The sequence below is a fragment of the Ailuropoda melanoleuca genome, chromosome 11 (assembly GCF_002007445.2).
Source record: "Ailuropoda melanoleuca isolate Jingjing chromosome 11, ASM200744v2, whole genome shotgun sequence".
In the NCBI taxonomy this organism is placed as follows: domain Eukaryota; kingdom Metazoa; phylum Chordata; class Mammalia; order Carnivora; family Ursidae; genus Ailuropoda; species Ailuropoda melanoleuca.
Window position 1 is genome coordinate 25,328,146 of NC_048228.1, and position 20,750 is coordinate 25,348,895.

Consider the following 20,750-nt stretch of genomic DNA (forward strand, 5'->3'; position numbering starts at 1 on the left):
ATGAAGAAAATTTTAAGTGATTTTCTTTGTAAGTTAATATTTATATCATTTACTAACTATAAATGAGAGTTATAGGAAAATGAGGGCTAGTAGATTAGTGGTTTCTTATATGCTAAAATTGGCATATGAGTTTTCATGTGCATATTTGCAATCACAACTTTTGAAATGAAATTTTAAAATGAAATTTAAACTGTACATTTACTGAACTCCTGAAGCAATACATAGAATCTTAGATTACTAAGAATACAATTTGGGAGCCTGCTATTTCAAATGATACATCCCCATCTTTTAGTGAAAATTTACTACTTTTTATTTTCCCTCACTTGTGAAAGACTACTGAGCTTGGAGAGAACCTTAATGTTTATGTCCCTCATTGTTATGTCTTCATGGATACTGGAAGTTCCTTAGGAGAGTAGATGAGTGGATTCCCAAAAGAAGCATTAAATTCCAGCTGACGGGTCCAGGAACTCCTGCTGTAAAATTTCTTATCTGTTATTTCAAGGGTTTAAAATACATTTAATTTTTTAACTATTAGCTTGTTTCTTTTGGTTGAGCCTTTTATGAGTCTCTCATAAAACCATCAAAAAGTATAGCCTTATAATGCCTTATTTTAACTTTATTTTTTTATGGTTTTTTTATTTATTTGAGAGAGAGAGAGAGAGGAGGGAGGGGCAGAGGGAAAGAGTCTCCAATCAGACTCACTACTGAGCATGGAGCCCGAAGCAGGGCTCCATCCCAGGGCCCATGAGATCACAGTCTGAGCCAGAACTAAGAGTCAGATGCTCAACCGACTGAGCCACCCAGGCTCCCCACCCTATTTTAATTTTAAAGACTACTTCTAAAATAATTAAAATAGCTTATATGCACACCACTCACTTCCTTTCAAAACAATTTAAATAACTTTTTGAAATTTTAAAATACACACAATATGAGAGTGACATTCAGTCCAAAGTTTTTCAAACCTCGTTGCCTGATTTTTAAATTCCTACTCTCCTTTGTTTTCCTCAGGATAAATATAAAGAAAATAGCAGAAAGCAGAGCCACTAGCCTGATCATTGTTCTCTGATGAATATGGATCAGTTGCCTACCATAGGAATGCCTTTATGTCATCTCACAGTACGTGGCTCATTGTTGCAACTAGGCAGAGACCTGGGTTGTTTGTTTTAGTCTTTACATCACAGGCTGAACAAAGAGAATCAGTAGTGCTTTGTGCCATTTTGGGGGGGGAGTGGTCCCAAGGGAATGAAGAAAGAAAAATAAAGTCACCCATCTTTTATAACCCTCCCAAAGGACCCAACTTGTGAAATTTTCTAAATCCCCTTGTGAAAGCCTACTTTAAAACCAAAGTGTTCAGTTTCTTATGTGGTTCCATACAAATTTTAGTATTATTTGTTCTAGTTTTGTGAAATATGCTATTGGTATTTTGATAGGGACTGTATTGAATCTGTAGATTGTGTTGGGTAGTGTGGACACTTTAACTATTAATCCTTCCAATCCATGAGCATGAAATGTCTTTCCATTTGTTTGCATCATCTTCAGTTCTTTCATCAATGTTTTATAGTCTTCAAAAAGTATAGGTCTTTCACCTCTTTAAGTTTATTCCTAGGTTTTTTGGGTTGAGGGGTTTTTTTTGGTGCAATTATGAGTGAAGTTGTTTTCTTAATTTCTCTTTCTCCTATTTTGTTATCTGTGTATAGAAATGCTACTTATTTCTCAGTATTAATTTTGTGTCCTGCAACTTTACTGAATTCATTTATTATTTCTAGTAAGTTTTTGGTGGAGTCTTTAGGATTTTCTATGTATATATTACATCATCTACAAATAGTGACAGTTTAACTTCTTTACCAGTATGGGTGGATGCCTCTTATTTCTTTTTCTTATATAATTGCTGTGACTAAGACTCCCAGTACTGTGTTAAAAGTGGTGAGAGTGGACATACTTGTCTTGTTCCTGATCTTACAGGAAAAGCTCTTCGTTTTTCATCGAGTATAATGTTAGCTGTGGGTTTTTCATAGATGGTCTTTGTTATATTGAGGTATGTTCCCTCTAAACCGACTTTACTGAGAGTTTTTAATCACGAATGGGTGTCGGATTTCGTCAAATGCCTCTTCTGCCTCCACTGAGATGGTCACATGATTTTCATCCTTGTGTTTTGTTGACGTGGTGCATCATGTTGATTGATTTGCGAGTATTGAATGACCCTTGCATTCCCAGAATAAATCCCACTTGAGAAAACTGAACGATTTTGAATATTGGAAAGCAAAGTTAGAATACTTTAAGGGAAGCATGTTAGAAAGGCTTTTTTCTATTAAATGACTTAATCCCTTAAAAATATTCTTCTATTGGGGCACCTGGGTGGCTCAATCCGTTAAGCATCTGACTCTTGATTTCGGCTCAGGTCATGATCTCATGGGTTGTGAGATCAAGCCCCCCGTAGGGCTCCATGCTCATTGGGAAGTCTGCTTGAGATTCTCTCCCTCTGCCTTTCCCCCGACTCGTGTGTGCTTGCTCTCTCGCTCTCTCCCTTCCCCTCTCTAAAATAAATAAATCTTTAAAAAAAATTCTTCTATTAATTTTTCTCAAAAACTATCATTAAATTCTGGTGTTTTAAAACTTAACAATGAAAGCCTATTGAATTCCTTATAATATTTTTTAAAGGAATTTTTTTGTAGGGTAGTTCTTCATTCTGACCAAGGTAAATCTTTGCAATTAAACTCTGGGATTTATGTGACTTTATCTCTCTGTTTATTAAATTAATAAATATTTAATACTAGTATACTTTTTAAATAATTTAATTTTCCCTTGCCAACAAAATGTAGTCCCCTACAGTAGAAAGAGAAACAAAAAAACAACAAAAAAAAACCTCTAACACCTTTTCCTTCTCATAAAGAAAGTTATTTTTGAAGTGTCATTTATATTTTTCAAGTTGTTTATAGTCTCTGTATAAAATTTTTATCCTCTATTTTGCTTTTATAATAAGATCGTTTAGACAGGAAAATTTGGCTAATACAATTCTTATATCTTCATATAGGTGAAATTTTTTTCATAATTTGTTCTTTCACGAGATTAAGAATCTAAAATTAAGTTTTATCTCATCTTGTTTACCTATATAAAATAATTGAAATGATTATTTATGAAAGGGAGGGAGGCAGTTATATTTCAGCAAATTAAGTTACTGTCTACCAGTGAATTTAAAAGCTAGCTTTACACCCCCTAGAACCCTCCTATGTGTGTAAGGGAGGAAAAGTATCTTTTTCCTCTACCCTTCTGCGTTCTTGTCTGGGTTTCCATAAGAGAATACAAATTAACAAGAGAAAAGTGTACAAATTTATTTAAGTTTTACATGACATGGGAGCCTTCGTAAGAAAATGAAGATCTGAAGAAGTGGTTAAACCTGAGAGTTTTTATGCTAGGCTTGATGAAGAGTAGACAGTGGCAAGAACATATGATAGGGCAAAGGGGGTATGGGCTAAATTTAGGTAAGCTAAGGGAAACTTAGCAAGACCTGTTTGTTCAGATTCTTTTCAGTGTCCCTCTGTCTCAGAGATAAGGATGTCCCCATCCTCTGAGTATAGGGAGGGCATCCCTCAGTTGAAGGTCTTATGTCTTGATTCAGGGAAAGGTCAGAAAGTCTTTTCTGCACATTCCATTTTTCAAATTCCTTCAGCTTAAAATATTCAGTATACCACGATGCCATATTTTGGGATACTGTGCCCTGAACCCCATTACCGGAAATTCTGCTAAAGCTTTAGTCATTCAGCTTATAAGTATTCCCAGTTAAAATACAAATACCCTGCAAGAGGTAATATTTTAATCTATTATCATTTTTGTGATAGTAGGTAAGGAGAAACAACAATCTGAGGGAACTACCCCTAACTTCAGTGGGGCCCAGTAGCGCAAGTAAGGAATACAGAAAAGGAAAGCTGGAGAACATGGAGACAGACTTTACCCACTTGACAATAAAGACATAATCCCAACTTTCATATAAGAAGGAAACCTAGAGATAACCTAATCTAAATTCTTAATATTAGAGCTGAGCAGTTTATGTCAGAGAAGCTAAACAGCTAAGTTTCTGTTGAAATCATATTTTATTTTTATAAGAAAGAAACATGAAATGTTAATCTAGGCAAAAGTTTAAGTCAGTTATTTTGTTCTAGTACGTTACAAGGATTTCAGAGCAAACAACAATTGCAATTTTTTTGACAAAAGAGATTTTAATGAAATGAGCATTTTTAGAGATAAAAGGTTACTCATACTACTTAAAAGTTAATTCACCAAACAGCTACAGCAATTCCAAAATGGTATGCAGCTAATATAACACAGCTTTCAAAAATAGAAAACAAAAATGGACCAAATAAAAAAAGAATTCTAAAAGCTATCATTAGAATGGAACATTTTTTTACACCACTCTCTGGAACAGACCAGAGGAACATTCAGTAACCACAAAGGCTGGAGCAAAACAGTTAATGAGCTGGACCGAAAGACACAGAACAGGGCTGGCTGCAAACATTCTTTTCAAGCTTGCAGGAACACTTCTGAAAATTGACCACATAGGGGTGCCTGGGTGGCTCAGTCGTTAAGTGTCTGCCTTTGGCTCAGGTCATGGTCCCAGGGTCCTGGGATAGAGCCCAGGCTTTGACATTGGCATAGGCTCCCTGCTCAGCGGGAAGCCTGCTTCTTCCTCTCGCGCTCCCCCTGCTTGTGTTCCCTCTCTCGCTGTGTCTCTCTCTCTGTCAAATAAATAAATAAAATCTTTAAAAAAAATTGACCACATATAGGGCCATAAAGCATTTCTCAACATTTCAAAAGATTAATATAATTCTGTAAAGACAATGGAGCTCGGTCACAATCAATAACAAGAGCGTTAAAAATACAACATTTGGTGGAAATATATAAACACATTTGAAACAATCGATGTCAAACTACACACTGTAGTGCAAATTAAATATTTATAATTGAAAAGTAACAAAATTACTAATTATCCAAAGTTTGTTAGAGATTCAGCTCTAGCAATACAGAGAGAGCCAAAGCTTCAGATGCTTACATAATAGAAGAAAGTCTGAAAAATGGGCTATGCATTTTTAAAAAGATGTATTTATGTGTTTCAGAGAGAGAGAGCATGAGCAGGAAGGGCAGAGGGAGAGGGAGAGAGAGAGAACCTCAAGCTAACTCCATGCTAACCGCAGAGCCCGATGCAGGGCTCAATCTCACCACCCTGAGATCACGACCTGAGCAGAAACCAAGAGTCCCATGCTGAACTGACTATGCCACCCAGGTGCCCCTGGGCTATGCATTTGATTTGAGGTAGGAAAAGAATAGTAAACGCAGGGGCACCTGGGTGGCCCGGTGGGTTAAGCCTCCAACTCTTGATCTCAGCCTAGGTACTGATCTCAGGGCTGGGGAATACAAGCCCCACCTTGGGTTCCATGTGGGTATGGAGCCTTGAAGACTACCTCTCTCCACTGTCCTCACTCTTCTTGTTCCAATCATGAGATCAGACTGGGTTTAGAGAGTTACTAACCCACTGCGCTCAGGTTCTTACAGTTCTCCAGTATTGCATGTCTGTATAAGTTTCTCTAAGAGGAGTTCAGAAAGTACACTCCTCCAAGGTGAGGTCCACAGCCACACCACCAAAGGTCACAATCCAAATAATCGCACATGTGCTGGCTTGAATCAAAGAACGTCATCATTGTTCACAGAACAGCCAGGAGTGCCAGGGTCTTGAGAACCACAGGGCTCGGGGCTGGCAACCTGCCTCACTCAGTGGAAGTTCACTTCCTCCTGACCTTTAACGCCCTCCTTGGGTCCGGGCCTTCCTTGCACGGGGCCTCAGCCAACTCAGGTTCAGCTGCCCGACAACCAACTTGAGCTGCCCTTTGAGGCACTGAGCAACCCCAATAATTACATCATTGCATATTTTAAAGAGCCAATAGAAAGTATAGTGGCATGAATTTCCTAAGTAACGTTAATAACTTCAAAGATAATACACAAGCCAGACTGTTGTTCTCTTTAATGGGTCTAAATGAGTTTAAAATTTTCTAGAGTTCATATTAAGAGTGGTCTTAGTCATGTAAATGTGGGACCAACTGATATTATCTGTAAACAGAAATACTTCAAAGGAATATTATTCTAATATCCTTGAATTCAAGGCTGAGTTTTTTGCAGCTTCATTTGTAAAGCACTTATTTTTTTTAATATCAGAAGCTGCAGGAAAGGCAACCTCAGGCTTAAATTTTTTAATTTGAAAAGCACATAAACTCAGTTTTTATTATTATACCACATTATTCATCCTTAGTAAATGCTAGTATTGCTCTTGTCTCTGTGTCCTGAAGAATTAGTTTCTAAAAATTTCTTCAAAATAATTGAGATATTTGTGTTCAGAGCAAAATAGATATTAAGGAGGTTTAGTAAGATTTTTTTCATCCCATTTGGTCTAAATTCAAGCTACTTGAATTAAAATTTCTAGCTAGCTGTAATCCCATATCTGAATAGACCTTGTATAATATGGGACTATGTGGTAGCCACTGCCGGAATGTCTCTACTGTCTGAATTAATAGTGACTTGTGGAAGGTACATTAACTGTTGAAGAGCTCCATTTGTTCTGAGATCCATCCATAGCCCCAGTTCCTGTGTGCGGTGTAGTCTCATTCAATCAGCAGTCAATCCTGATGGATGACCTATTTTGCTAGGCAATGGGGAAACAGAGTTAAGTCAGAACCCTTGCTGACCAGGAGTTCACAGTCTTATGGCTAAGAGAGACACACTAAATAGAGAATTACAATACAGTGTGAAATGGTCTATGTTTGAGGTACACCCAGAAAGCCATGGGAATATAAGGGTGGTCACCCAAGCTAGGTGATACCTGAGATAGGTCTTGAAAGACAAATAGAAAAGTCACCCCAGGAATGAAGAGAAAAAGGACATTTTAGACTGAAAGAAAACATACTGTGTGCGTGCACAGAGAGGATGAGAAGGACACATTCAGGAAATTACAAGTACTCTGGATATGCGTGGCTGGAATGCGTGAGGGTAGGAAATGACAGTACAGTAGGCAAAGGCAGCTTCATGGAGAATGTAACATGCTAAGAAATTTGGGTTTTATTCCAAAGACTATGAGAGAATATTAAAGAATTTTAATCAGATAAGTAGCATGCTCACATTTGTATTTTGTGGGGATTTATGCAGTGTGGAAGAAGATAAGAGGGGAGGTAGTGGTGCAGGCAAGACCGGAAAGATGGAATCACCCAGAGATTTGATGTGCATAAACATTTCTCCATATTTGCAGTCAAAAAGGGCGGGATCTTTAGCTTTGCCCTAAAATAAATCAGTTTTAGTGAACCCTTTGGGTCAATACCCATGCTGGAGAAAATCCAGAGAAATGCCTTTTGTTGCTGTTTCTTTCCCTTTTCTCATACTATGTATTTAAAAAGATAATTCTGTATCATGGCAACTGCAAGAATTGATAGGTAGTGGTGCCACTAGCTGGGAAGGCCAGGAGATATTTAACATATTTGATGCTGACACAAGTTATTCTAAGTCTGACACAATTCTGAAATTCATTTACTCAGCAAATATATAACATGTATTTGAAGCACTGTATTAAAGCATTATAAGAGTTCCATAGATGAAATAAATACAGATCCTATACATTGTTTGAAGTCTTAATGGAAGTCACGTACATTAGCATTAGTATGTTTTATACAAGGTCACATTGCTTTCGTGAGAGATGTACAGATGCTGTGGGAAGGGAAATTTTCATGGAGGAAACACTTGAAGGATGGATAATGTGTGAACACTCAAAAAAATGGAGAAAAGGTATTTAGGCAGAGAAAGCTGTGGGAGCTGGGCAGGACATATACAGGAAACAGTATGTGATTTGGTTTGGTTGGAAGTGAAGTACTTAGTTCTTGTTCATGAGGGCTCAACTGAGATATGTGGACTTTGTCCTATAGGCAGCCATGAAAGGTTTCTCAACAAGGATGTAATCATCAGAACTTTGTTTTTAAAATTTTAATCTAACAATATTGTGAATAGAGTGGATTTCCAAGAGAAAAGATAAGCATTGAAAAAAACAAAAAGCTACGACAATAGTCTACACTCAAGGGAGTAAATGTCCAAGATAGCCAAGTGGTTATGGGAATAGAGATAGGAGGATGGGATTTACTAGTGCTCTAGAATGTTGAATGTTGCCATGGATGAGGTTTAAACTGATTTGGTGGATGGTGATGCCATTCAAACAAAGCAGCAACAGATTTAGCAAAGAGAAATGGTGATTTCTAAAGATATAATTTTATATTGATTAATGCTGTTGAGTTACACTATGTATGAGGAAACTATGGGCTTAATTCCATATTCTCTTTTGGCTATTGATATACTAAACCTATAGCCTTTACTTTGGATTCTATAACACTAATTATATTTAGTCAAAGTAGCAAACAAACAAGCTAACAAAGTGGTCTGAGGAAATGCTGGTGTGCTTTGTATCTAGAGGCATGAAGTCACTAAGTGTGGTACCCAGCAAAAATGCTGTGCTCTTTTAGGGTTTAGAAAAATATGAGATTGTTTCTGTGTTCAATTTTAAAGCAATTATTAAATCCTTTTGTGAAATAAACAGTCTTTCTAGACTGTGAACCTATTTACCTATTTAATATATCTGTATTATTTTTAGAAGGATATTTTTTCTATCTGCTTGGTTAATGTATGGTGCATCTACTTGCAATATTTGTTGTATAGACTGACTTACAAATACAGGAAGGTCTTCATATCTTAGAAACCTAGACGATGATGCATGTCATCCTTATCTGTTAATACTGTTCTAATAATCCAACTCTTTTGTCACAGACATTTTAAAGTATTTCTACATTGGACTTCCAGATTTTGTTTAATGTGAATATTTATTTTTGTTATAAGCACACACTTGAATGCTTCTTGGTGATGCCTATCAAATGGAATGTTGAGCTGAATGCTATGTTTTTGTGGAGAGGAACAGCGTACTGCAAGACAGGGTAAGGTCACCAGTTGCCCAAGAAAAATCATGTTTACTAGAATATATCACAGAGGGCAATCCGTGTAGTAAACAACTTGATTCAAATACCTGACAAGGTGACTGGTGTAATAACTGTTTTTATAACTACTGTTGTTCCATAGTAGAGGTTTCATTGTAATTACTGATGATTTCTTTAATCATGGCCTTTATCTTTTACTTCTTTCAAAGATGTCATCAAAAATCCTAACAGTAAAAATGTTTCATAAACACTGAAAGGTTAAAAAGTTACTGTTTATGAGTGCCATTACCGCTCTTGCCAAAACCGATCTGAAAACGTAAAGATATATATATGATTGGAGCTATTACTACATAAATCCTTTGGCTTCGATTGCCTAACTAGATTCTGAACTAAGTACTCTGAAGCTGAAACTTTTTTAAGTTCTTAGTTTCTAAAATAGCAGAGTGTCTGGCTGCTGGATAGTGTACTCACTACAGAACCTCTTTAAATGTGGGTATTGTTTACCCCATATCTCTGTTTATGCTGACAAACAGTGGCTTTTTTAAATACAAAAGGCAAATGCAGAGGATCCAAATTTTTGTCTAGAATATGAGGAAAGCAGTGAAGTGACACTCGTAATCCTAAAATCTGCCCTGTTACATGCTTATCTCTCATACTGCCTTAGTATTAAGAACTATACACCCTTGTCTTCAACTGCAGTGCAATGAAATAAAACTAAAGTTCTCAAGAGCATGGAGAAACTTCTTATCTCAGATGTATATTCTCTATCATTTTGCTCTCCTCGCCATATTTTGCCCACGACTAATCAGAATCAACTTTGAGGATTAGAGTCACTATATGTCAGAAACTACCTTCTATCTCACCCTTATTCTGTCCAGTTAACACAAAATATACAGAAGTCTGTTCTTCGCTCAGTTTTCAGATACCTAATATTTTATTATGATTACGGAGGACTCAGAAGTAAAAACAGTATTCAGCCACCTACCTTTACAGTATAATCCGGTAGCCTCTCACATGTTTAGAAATTGTATAAGGGAGTTCTGTTTCATCATATGATGTCTGTTTCACATGAGAATGTCTAATGTAGGTAGAGGAACTTAATTACCAAGGAAGCGAGATCCTTAAATCAAAATTGTCTTCATTGTTCAACTTACTTAAAGAAAAGGTAAGGTTCATGGTAAATGTATTAATATGTAACTAAGCAAATCTCATTCTTCTCTAGCTGTTTGCCAGGAATATAATTAAGGATAGACATTTAGAGGTTTGACCACCCTAAGAGCATTCATGCTTACCTAATCTTATTTGCACTAAAAGTTTTATAACAAGCATGTTCTTGGATGAGTGCTTTTAAATGTTTTCCAGGACTTTTTGATTGAACTAAACTAGGAATAGGGGAAGTGTGGTTTAAAGTTTTATTTCTGTTGTGCCTTATCTTTCAAATGTTAAGATAGCCTAAAAAAGGTTTGAAATAGTTTTTGCAGTTTGGATAATTTTCTTCTTCCCAAAAAGTCTCTGTTGCCATCATATTTTGTCAAGCATTTTAACATTTAATAAAGATTTTTAAAAAATCAAACTATAAAGCACAACCAGCAGAAAATTCTAAGATAGTAACAAGTTTATGACTTACGTCTAGTGACTAAAAAGCAATTTGGACTGAAATCTTTAAAAGCACATAAGAAATTGGTGATACGGAGTCCACCAAATCATCTAGATGTTCCTCTATGATTTCGGTACAGATTTTAGATATTGGGTATTTGGGTACCAATGAGTACTTTTTAAAGCCAAATATTTATACACTTTATCTTATAAAATAAATGTTATTTTTAGAGTCACCCATTTTCTAATATGTAGCTGAACAAATTTTGTATAACAGGCACTCAAATGTAACTTACATTGTAAAGCTTGACACAGTCTAAGCATTGTCTTTTATCTTTTATTTCTGATTTTCAAGAGAGAGAATCTGATTGGTTCAGCCTGCATCAGATTCCCCCTTCACCCTTCCCTTCCCTACTGTCCTGTCAGGCATGATTGTGGAAGGATCATCTGATACAAACATGACAATCTAGGCTCACCCTTTCTTGGGAGCAGTAGTTGAGGCTCTCTAAAACAAGAAAGTGGGAGGTGGGCAAACAACCTAAATATTTCTAGGATGGATTTGTATTGTTTTTGCGACTGTAAAAGCGCTGGAAAGGAAAAAAAAATGTTCACAGTTGATAAGGGCTGTTTGATAAACACAGAAACTCTCTCTGGTAACTGATTCAGCCTGCCAGATGTAGAATCATTTGCCGAGAATATTTGAGTTGTTAGGTTCTTAGTCTGTGGAATCCAAATTTTTCATTTATCCTAACTGAAGATAAAAGTACTATCAGAATAATTGTATGCTGAGAACAAAGCCCTGACTTTTCATGAACACTGTAGTTGAGAATATTGAATAATTATAAATGTTTGAGAAACTAGTGCTGTTGAAATGCAGGGGTGATCTGGCCATGATGATAAATTCTTTCCATTCTAGAAGACTCTAATTAAACAATGTATACTGGGATGCTAATGTTTACTTTACCTCTCTTTTTATTTTTCAAACTTTTTATAGTTCTTTCCTTTCTTATTAATGTCAAATGCTTTTCTTTAAAGAAAAAATGATGAAGCAGCAACTGACTAGAAAATTTCAAGTGTTAGATATGTGGTCAACTTTCACCATCATTCTTGAGAGTAGGAGCCTCAATTTCTCCTCTCACCATTAATGAGAGAGCAAGAGAGACAGGCAGAGAAAAAGAAAGAAGTTGAGTTCTAAAGATGAACCTACAAACTGGGTCAATTGAGAAACTGTCATGTCAACAAATAATTCTAATTTTTCCCCTTCTCCAGTGATGACTAACGAGTTTTGGTGGGGAATATTAGTTGCTTGTGGCATAACCGTTTAAAACTCTATGACTCTTCCATTTTTTAAAAGACATCTAGAGGAAATGCCTCTATTGAACACATAAATATCCCTTCCGTGGTCATCAATCAGTGATTGTTAAGGGGGGGAAGACGGATTGCCTGGACTTCTTATAAACTAGTCTTCACATTTACTCTCCTTCTAGCCTTTCTTCACGTTATTGCCAAAGTATAAATGTGATTTGTTACTTCTCTGCTTAAAATACTTTCTGATTTTCATTGTTCTAGGATAAAGACTAATATTACCAAAATGACGTACAAGGCCCTGCTTGGTTCTGCCTCTGCATTCATTTTCATGATCCTCTTATCTCAGGCTACACTTTGCTCTCTAAATTCTGCTGACACTGGCCTTCCTTTATTTCTCCTTATAGGCCATGTCCCTCCCCTCTATAAGCCTAACATTCTGCCTGAAATGTTTATCCCTCCCATCACCCTGTCCCACCTCCATTCCATCCCTTTGTCTAATGAACTTTTATTAATTCTTCCAGTTTTAACTCAGCTGTCACTTGCTTTCTCAGTGAAAACCTTCCCTGTCCTCCCCAATTTGATATATCCTAACAGAGTATCCTATCCATCTCTTTCAGAACAGTTTTCACTGTTATTTTATGTTTATTTGAAGAGTTATTTGATTAATAGTAACATTTAAGAATGTCTTCCTCGGGACACCTGGGTGGCACAGTTGGTTAAGTGTCTGCCTTGGGCTCAGGTCATGATCTCGGGGTTCTGGGATGGAGCCCACCTCAGGCTCCCTGCTCAGCGGGGAGCCTGCTTCTCCCTCTCCCTCTGCCCCTCCTCCCTACTTGTGTGTGTGCACGCGTGCTCTCTTTCTCTCTCTCTCCCTCCCCCTCTCTCTCTTTATCTCTAAAATGAATAAATAAAAATCTTTAAAAAAAAGAACGTCTTCCTCTATAGCCTCTATATGAAGAATCATCTTTTAATTGTACTTTTAAATTATTTTGGGAAGTGCATATATTTTTTTAAAGATATATGGGCCTTTATTTTTAAAATTTCAGTGGCAAATCTGGAGAGTCCAGGAAGCACAATGTGTTATACATCATGGCATTCATTGGCAGGAACAGATATTACTGACAGTTAATAAATAATAACATTAAATGGGATCTCACATTTCAAACAAATTTAAAAACTTTGAGAATAGTTAGAAGACTAAAGTTCATAATTATTATTTAATCTACCTCTCTGGTTTCATTATATACCACTTCTTGAAATATACTATGCCTTAGTTGGCGTTTTTTTTTTCTTTAAGATTGTATGATATCACTAAATATTTTAAACAGATATATACTTTTAATTCCAGAATTAAAAGTAAGACTCAATGAAACCATATGAACCCTTCTAAAGTGCAAATATAATAACACATTACCCCTTTAGAGAGCCTGAAATTGGAAAGAATGGAAATGTCAGCTAAGTTCACTTGAGAAATGGCCAACAACAGAAGGGTTTCCAATCAATGCTAATCACCTAACAACTCTAAAGAGAGTCCTGTTTAGCAGTCACTTGCCCAAAGTAGATAGTTTTGCAGTATCAAGTTAGGTCTAAGAATTTCTGATTGACTATATTACTTTCAGAGCTGTAAAATAATCATGGTTATAGTAATGAACTGAAAGCCATGAATATTGTGCAACCCGTGGGATTGCCATTGATTTGCTGCATCTGATCACTTCTGCAATACTTCCTTTAGTCAGAGGAGTCTTCTTTAAATTTTCTACTCATCTTCGTCCTTTCTTTTTTCCATTCCGTTTTCATATTTAACTAGATAAAATACTCGTGTGAGCGTTCAAGATGTTAAGAACTGTTGAAAGTTCAGGGGAAAAAATAAAAACCAGAAGTAAAGCCAATGAATCACCGAAGTAGTCGTTAGTAAAAGCTTATCGTGCACGTACCAAAAAAACAGTCTACAAATGAGGAGCGCTGGAACGAAAACGTGGAGGGAGGCTCAAGGGTATATTGTTATAAAGCGGCTTATACAATGTGGAGGCAGTGACTGTTTATTTCTCAGTTTGGTTACAGTATTAGAATTTTCTTAAATGAAAGGGAATTGGTTAGGGGTTACCTCATATCAATTTGGGACAACAGTTTAAGTTTTGTTTATGATTTTCAGAGGCATAAGCAAGAAGTGACCAAGGTTAAGTTAGCTTCACTTGTCTTGCGAAATAAGCCAAACTAAAATTTGCTTCTATGACTGAACTAGTTTCGTCTGCTCAGGGAATTTTTAAATCTGATCTCTGTATTTGATTTTAATGTACTGTCTTCTGTGAATCAATTCCCTCTGTGAGTTTCCCTCATACACTCAAGTCTAACACAAATAAATGTTTTCCTTAATCTTTCCTTCCCAGTTTTATTCGGGGTCATATTTCAGGCAGCATCAACATTCCATTCAGTGCTGCCTTCACGGCAGAAGGGGAACTTACCCAGGGCCCTTTCACTACTGTGCTCCAGAGCTTCAAAGGGAAGGTCATTGTCATCGTGGGGCATGTGGCAAAGCACACAGCAGAGGTAAGTGTGGTTAGAAACGTCATACGCACATAGTGATGTGTTATCTACCTATCATAATGGTTTGTCAAAGAGTGTATTTCTTCAGGAGCTGGTCACAAATCAAATGAACTTTGAATTTCTGACTACATTCTTACACTGATGAGTTTGTTCACCTTTTCCCAGTAAAAGAATTAACACTTTTTCCTCAGCGTGCAACATCAATATCAGTAGTAAACTGAGAAAGATCCAAATGATAGCCTAAGATGTTTTCTTGGTTTTGTTTTTGTTTTTGAACTTCTTTCTGAAATTGTATAGCAGTAACTTCAATTCCTTCCATGGGAGAAGCACACTGGGGCTTGATTGGGGGCTCTGAAAGCTGATCATGATAGAATTTATTGAATCTGGGGATTTTGTGTACTATAGGCTCAAAGCTTTTTGATGATATTCTGGAAGGGTATCAACTTTCAGATATAAGGATTATATGAAAAAATAAAATGTCTTCCCTCTTCTCTGTGTTTTAAGCAAATTGAAAATAAAACAAAGAGTACAGGGTGCCTGGTGGCTCAGCCTGTTAAGCGTCTGCCTTTGACTCAGATCATGATCCCAGGGTCCTGGGATGGAGCTCCGCATCAAGCTGTCTGCTCAGTAGGGAGCCTGCCTCTCCCTCTGCCTGCCCCTTGTGCTCTCTCTCCCTGCTTGTGCTCTGTCTCTCTCACAAATAAATAAATAAAATCTTAAAAAGAGAGAGAGAGAGAAGAAAAGAGAACAAAGAGTTGCATCATTTTACATTCCTACCAGCCTTGAGCCAGAATTTCTTTCCAGTCTCTCCATACCCTTGCCAACAGTTGGGTGTGAAGTGGTATGTCATCGTGGTTGTGATTTGCATTTCACTAAAGGCTAATGATGTCAAGTATTCATGGGCTTATTGGTCATTACATTATGACCAGCAAGTCCATTCTTATGTAAATACCCAAAAGAATAGTAAACAAGAGCTCAAATAGATACATACTTGTATGCCAGTGTTTATAGCACCACTATAGCCAAAAGGTGGAAACAACCCAAGTATCTATCAACAGATGAATGAATAAACAGAATGTGGTATATACATATAGTGTAATATTATTCAGCCTTAAAAAGGAATGAAATTCTGATACATGCTACAACGTGGATGAACCGTAAAAACATCACGCTAAGTTGGAGTAAGCCAAACACAAAAGGACGAATATTCTTTGATTCCACTTAAATGAACCATCTAGAATAGGCAAATTCATGGAGACAGAAAGTAAATTAGTGTTCTTGAGGGCTGAGAGAGGAGAGGATGGGAGTTTTTCTTAATGACAGAGTTTCTGCCTGGGATGATAAGAAATTCTGGGAATAACTAGTGGTGACAGTTGTACACTACTGTGAATGTACCTAATGCCACTGAGCTGTACACCTCACAATGGTCAAAATAGCAATTTTTAAAAAGTTCTACAGTTTGATATGTTTGGATTACCCTGCTGTCCCCAGTTCATCTGAGCCCTGCAGTTTGTGGTCAAACAGTAGTGGAGATTCTTTCATAAGAGCTCTTCTGGTCAGGGCTCATCTTTTCCCCTTCTAAGTATTAACACACACACACACACACACACACACACACACACACACACACACACTGGTTTCCAAGCAAGTAACAGGTTTTCTTCTAAGTTGAAATCAGCGCACTGCAGCTGGCAGAGCCCTACTTTGAAAAGAATGAGAGAGTCCCAGTTGAACGCTGTGGAAAGAAAGCCGAGGTGCCAGTTCTAGTTACAGCACAGTTACAGATTATCTTTGCAAAAGTTTATGGTTTTTATGTCAAACCCCTCTTTGGACTAGGGAGTTTTTTACTTACAAAACAGTAGATGCTGATTGTAATTTTTCCAGTTTTACATCTTCTGTTAAGATCTAGTAAAAGAGCTAAACTGAAAATCCAACAAATAAAAATATTAAGTAAAATAGACTATAGCTCAATAAAAGAAAAGAGCTCTTAGCATTTAATTTAACAAATAGCAAAATATCATTCAGCAACTGCAAGAAAGAAAAACAATGAGCCACTTATCTTGTGTGTGACAGTATTAAAATCACCCATTTGACATACAAATTAGGACTAGAGTGTCTTTTGTGATACAAATATGAAGGATTTCCTCTATAATGGCCAAGTGTATTGAATATATTGTCTAAAATGACATAGCAGAGGGCAAAACGGATCTGAGAATTACAGCTTATTTGTGTATCTGACTAACTATAATAGGAAGATATATGATCCCATTTTACTTATGTATTCATTAACTCTTTGCTGTAATTACAATTGATTAGCAATTTATTACTACTTCATAAGTCTCTTGTATTTGGCCTAGCTACCACATTAAATACACCAGGAGACCTTTAGAATCTGCCATTTCTTATCTAGCTAAAACATTGCTTTCCCCCTGAACAGGGCAAAAATGGAGGACTACAAAGATCTTAATTTAGAGTACCACATAGGGCTTCTCCGTACTAAGTCCTACTGAATCTCACTTGTCAGGTAATCTTTAATTCACCTTATACTATAGGTTAAATAAAGCAGTGAGCTATTATATAATTGAGCACATCCAGATATTCTGAGAACAATGCCATGTCAGCATCAAGGAATGTCAGGTTGTCAGTCTCAAGTGAGTGAAGTGGAATCCTGAGTCTCTGAACTGTGTACTGCTTTTCCAAGGGTGGGTCAGATTTTGTGCTGATCCTTGCTGCCGTGTGACTAAGTTTAATTTGACAAGCTAAACAAACGCAGACTGTATATGTTGGTAGGGTTAATGGGAGTAGGAAGAGCTCTCTGTCAAAACAAGGATAAAATCAACTCAGGCTTCGTGTAACATTTGAAATGAAAAAGATGGCAAGGTCTCATTCTTGTCTCACTGCAGAGATAATCATCTTTTAAAACTCACATGAGAAACTGCATCTTTGATTGCTAAACTGGAATTAGATTTCTTGGGCATGGAAGGAAAACATGCTAGCGTGATCTGTACAGAAAGTATCATAAAAGATACCTCTTACAAAACTGAAATGTGTTGAATTAATCTCAGAGAGCTCATGTATAAACCTGTGTATATTCAGATCAATAGGGGGAAACAGAGATAAATCTACTATTCAAATTACAGATTAAATGACCTCACAAGAAGGAGCATTGTTATATCCTTGAGCAGATTACTCAGATTAAAGGAAATTTTGATTTTTAACATTAATCAAATATTACCTAAGGGGAAACGTTTGGGTTATTTTGATACAGCCACCATCACACCACCACACTTCCAACCTAAGGTCAAAGTCTCAGGTATCTGCTGGGCAAAATACCACCGTGCATACACCTCTTTCCCAGAAGTAAATTATAACGTTTAAGGAGAATGTTAACAGCACAGTGGCGTGCTTTAATGTGTTATTGGTTACTTTTTTTCTCCCCTGTGGGGAAAGAATGTAGTGAGATCCAACCCTAGAGCTAGTGATGGCTGTTGGACTAGAAAATGGCCAACAACAGGGACCAGAACAAAATGAAAGTTGGTGTTTCTCTACCTTTAGTAAGTCCTTCAGAAAAACTGTAAACATCATATTGCTGTGTTAGTCACTGAAATGCATAAGACTTTATAAATAATTACCCTACCCGGATTTTATTTTGTGGCTATAAAACCACTAAAATTTCAATCCTGCCAGTGTGCCACATTCAAAAGGTTATCAAAGAAAGAAATTGAAGGAATCTTTGCATTTCACTTTGTCTGTCAACCCTTTGGAAAATATTAGGAACATCTTGTCTTTCCCTTAAAATGGTATACTCTTGGCATAAAATCAGTGCTTTTCTTTTGTCATCAAAAGAAATGTTCATCTGAGAACATAAGAGACGGTGGCAATAATAAGCCATGTGTGCTGTTATTGCTATAATTCTTTCCTTTAAAGCAAAACAAAACAAAACAAAATAGAAAAGAGCCAAACAGATATTTATGAATAACAGTTGATTCAGAAACTTAGACGAGAGATGATTTTTGTGGAGGTTCTATGACTGAACAGTGTGAGTGCCTGATACTTTCTATACACGGCATATAGGAATTAAATTTACAATTACGGCATCTGTTATCAACTGCAGATAATCAGATTTGTAATAGGAAAGTGTGCCATGGCAACTATTCTTTTTTAGATAAGATAATAGTCCAGTTGTGTTTGTTTACCCTCCCTTGCAGGCCAGTGTTATTTGGTTTGGGGATGTTAGGTTGGAAGTCAGTCTGTACTGCAGTGGTGGGAGGCTTCCACACTCTCAGCCCCATGGCAAGAGTGTTCAGAGGGGACCGGGTGACTCTGAAAACACTTTCAGCCAATTCAGCCTGTGTTGTCCCCATAGTAAACTTCCCTGGCTCCAAATAATATCTACCTAGTTCTTCAGATTAATATAATATTTTTAAACCACTTTCTATGAGATCTCTTACCTGTCCAAAAATGTATTAGGCCTCTTTATACTTGCGCCTCAAGCATTTTGGTAAAGAATAGGAAGTGAATCTCTTTTATGAGTCCCAAATATGCAAGGAATTCTTTCTTGGTCTTCTTGGACCCATAAGCACTGGCTATGGTTAAACTTGGCTTTCTTCCTGGCTTATTCTTTGCCTTCTTGTCAGCAAATGTTTTGGTCTGTGGGTTTATATCAGATTATAAGGAAACATTTTAGATGCTAGCGAGACTTGAACTCACTAGACATAATATGAGGCTTACAAGTAACAGTGAAAAGTCTTCTGTGTAGCTCTGCATTTGTTAAATGATGGAGGATAACGTACTTTAAAGGACCACCCAGCTACAGCCTGCCCTATAGAGTCCCTGTTCTCATAGCTTTTCAAAGGTTTTGTGAAGTAAAAAGTAGTGTGGGAGTGGTAGTAAAGAGAGCCTTAAAACACCTAACCAGACTTTGTTTTTTAAACATCTCTACTGGATGTGTTATATGTACAAGCAGTTTTTAAAAAGACAAAGGGAACTCATTTCCAGTTTTCAGGAAAAACTGCCAAGTCATCATCTGAATCTTATGATCTCTGGCACCTATATTCATGACCTGTCACAAGATGAAAGTTATCTTGTTTTAGGATGTGTTATTCTACATATCCACCCTGCCCTCCACAGCCCACCATTTAATTAATTACTCCTTGCCACAGGAATGTTCGTGGCTGAATAACAAACTAACCATAGTTGCCCTCCCGCTTGACCTACAGAGGTTGGAACTTGGCTGTGATCCATCATAGCCCTAACTGTTTCGAATCTGAGTTTTTATTGTATACATTCTTTTCAGAGTATAGTATACTGTGTGTAATATGGCCAGTGGCTGAGACACAGGATGGGTTTACTGTTCTCAGTTGTCTACTATAAACATAAGTTGATAAATGATTGTTGCTGAAATTCTGGTCCCAAATATCACAGATCAAAGGAAAATGTACCACAAGGCTCACTAGAGCTCCTGATACATGATGGTATTAGATGATGGAATTTTATCAGAAGAGGCTTATCCTCTAATATGGGTCAGTATGCTTTTTTCTATTAGAATAAGAACTGTTTGCAAAAAAGCTTTTATGTCATGTCTAAAAACGTTTTCTCCTATTTTTTTTAATGTCAACTTCAAAAAAAACATTCCACATAGCCATTCCTAAGAGGGCTTGTTTGAAAGTATAAGCTATTGTTTAACCTAATCTGTAAATCTACGGGAAGACCCCAATTGCCATATGGATAAACACTATCAACTATCATAAATTAAAAATTAAATAGATTAGTATAAAGTAAAACTTTTAAACCAAGAGTCCATCTTGAGTTTTAGAAAGTCTTTGAACTAATTAAAATTACCTGTAAAATGTTATACATATGTGTCACTTTTTGAAAGAAAATAGATCCATAGCTTTCATCTAATTGCTAAAAGTATGTGTAACCCAGTAAACAGTAAGAGTTACTAGTATACCTTAGTGCTCTATTATAAACAGTTCATCATAAACACTGTAAACCCTACCTTACGTTCCATTTGGGGACAAATCTGCTGTTTAAGTCTAAATCTGTACAATTGTGAGGTGTTGTAAATGGCTCTCCTATCAATGGATCAACAGGAGAAAGAGTAAGAGAGGAAAGAAGGAAACTAGCTTATAGTATTTACTATGAATCAAGCACTTATACATACAATATCTAATTTAATCCTCCCAACAACACTGTAAGTATACTGTTCAAGTGTATTATTATTACGTATTTAACAGGTGAGGACACTAAGGCCAAAAAAGCTAAGTGACTTACCCAAGATCCCACAACTAACCA

The 20,750-nt window shown here is 36.7% G+C and overlaps 1 protein-coding gene across 6 annotated transcripts in view; it reads left to right on the top strand.

The window, feature by feature from the left end:
• TBCK (TBC1 domain containing kinase) overlaps positions 1-20,750 on the top strand; it is a 205,471-nt gene that overhangs the window by 170,218 nt on the left and 14,503 nt on the right. For all 6 annotated transcript variants that reach the window (XM_002924293.4, XM_019804927.2, XM_019804928.2 and 3 more), the window contains one exon: positions 14,297-14,456. In XM_002924293.4, coding sequence (XP_002924339.1) covers positions 14,297-14,456 — 160 coding nt within the window. The remainder of the gene's footprint in view (positions 1-14,296; positions 14,457-20,750) is intronic.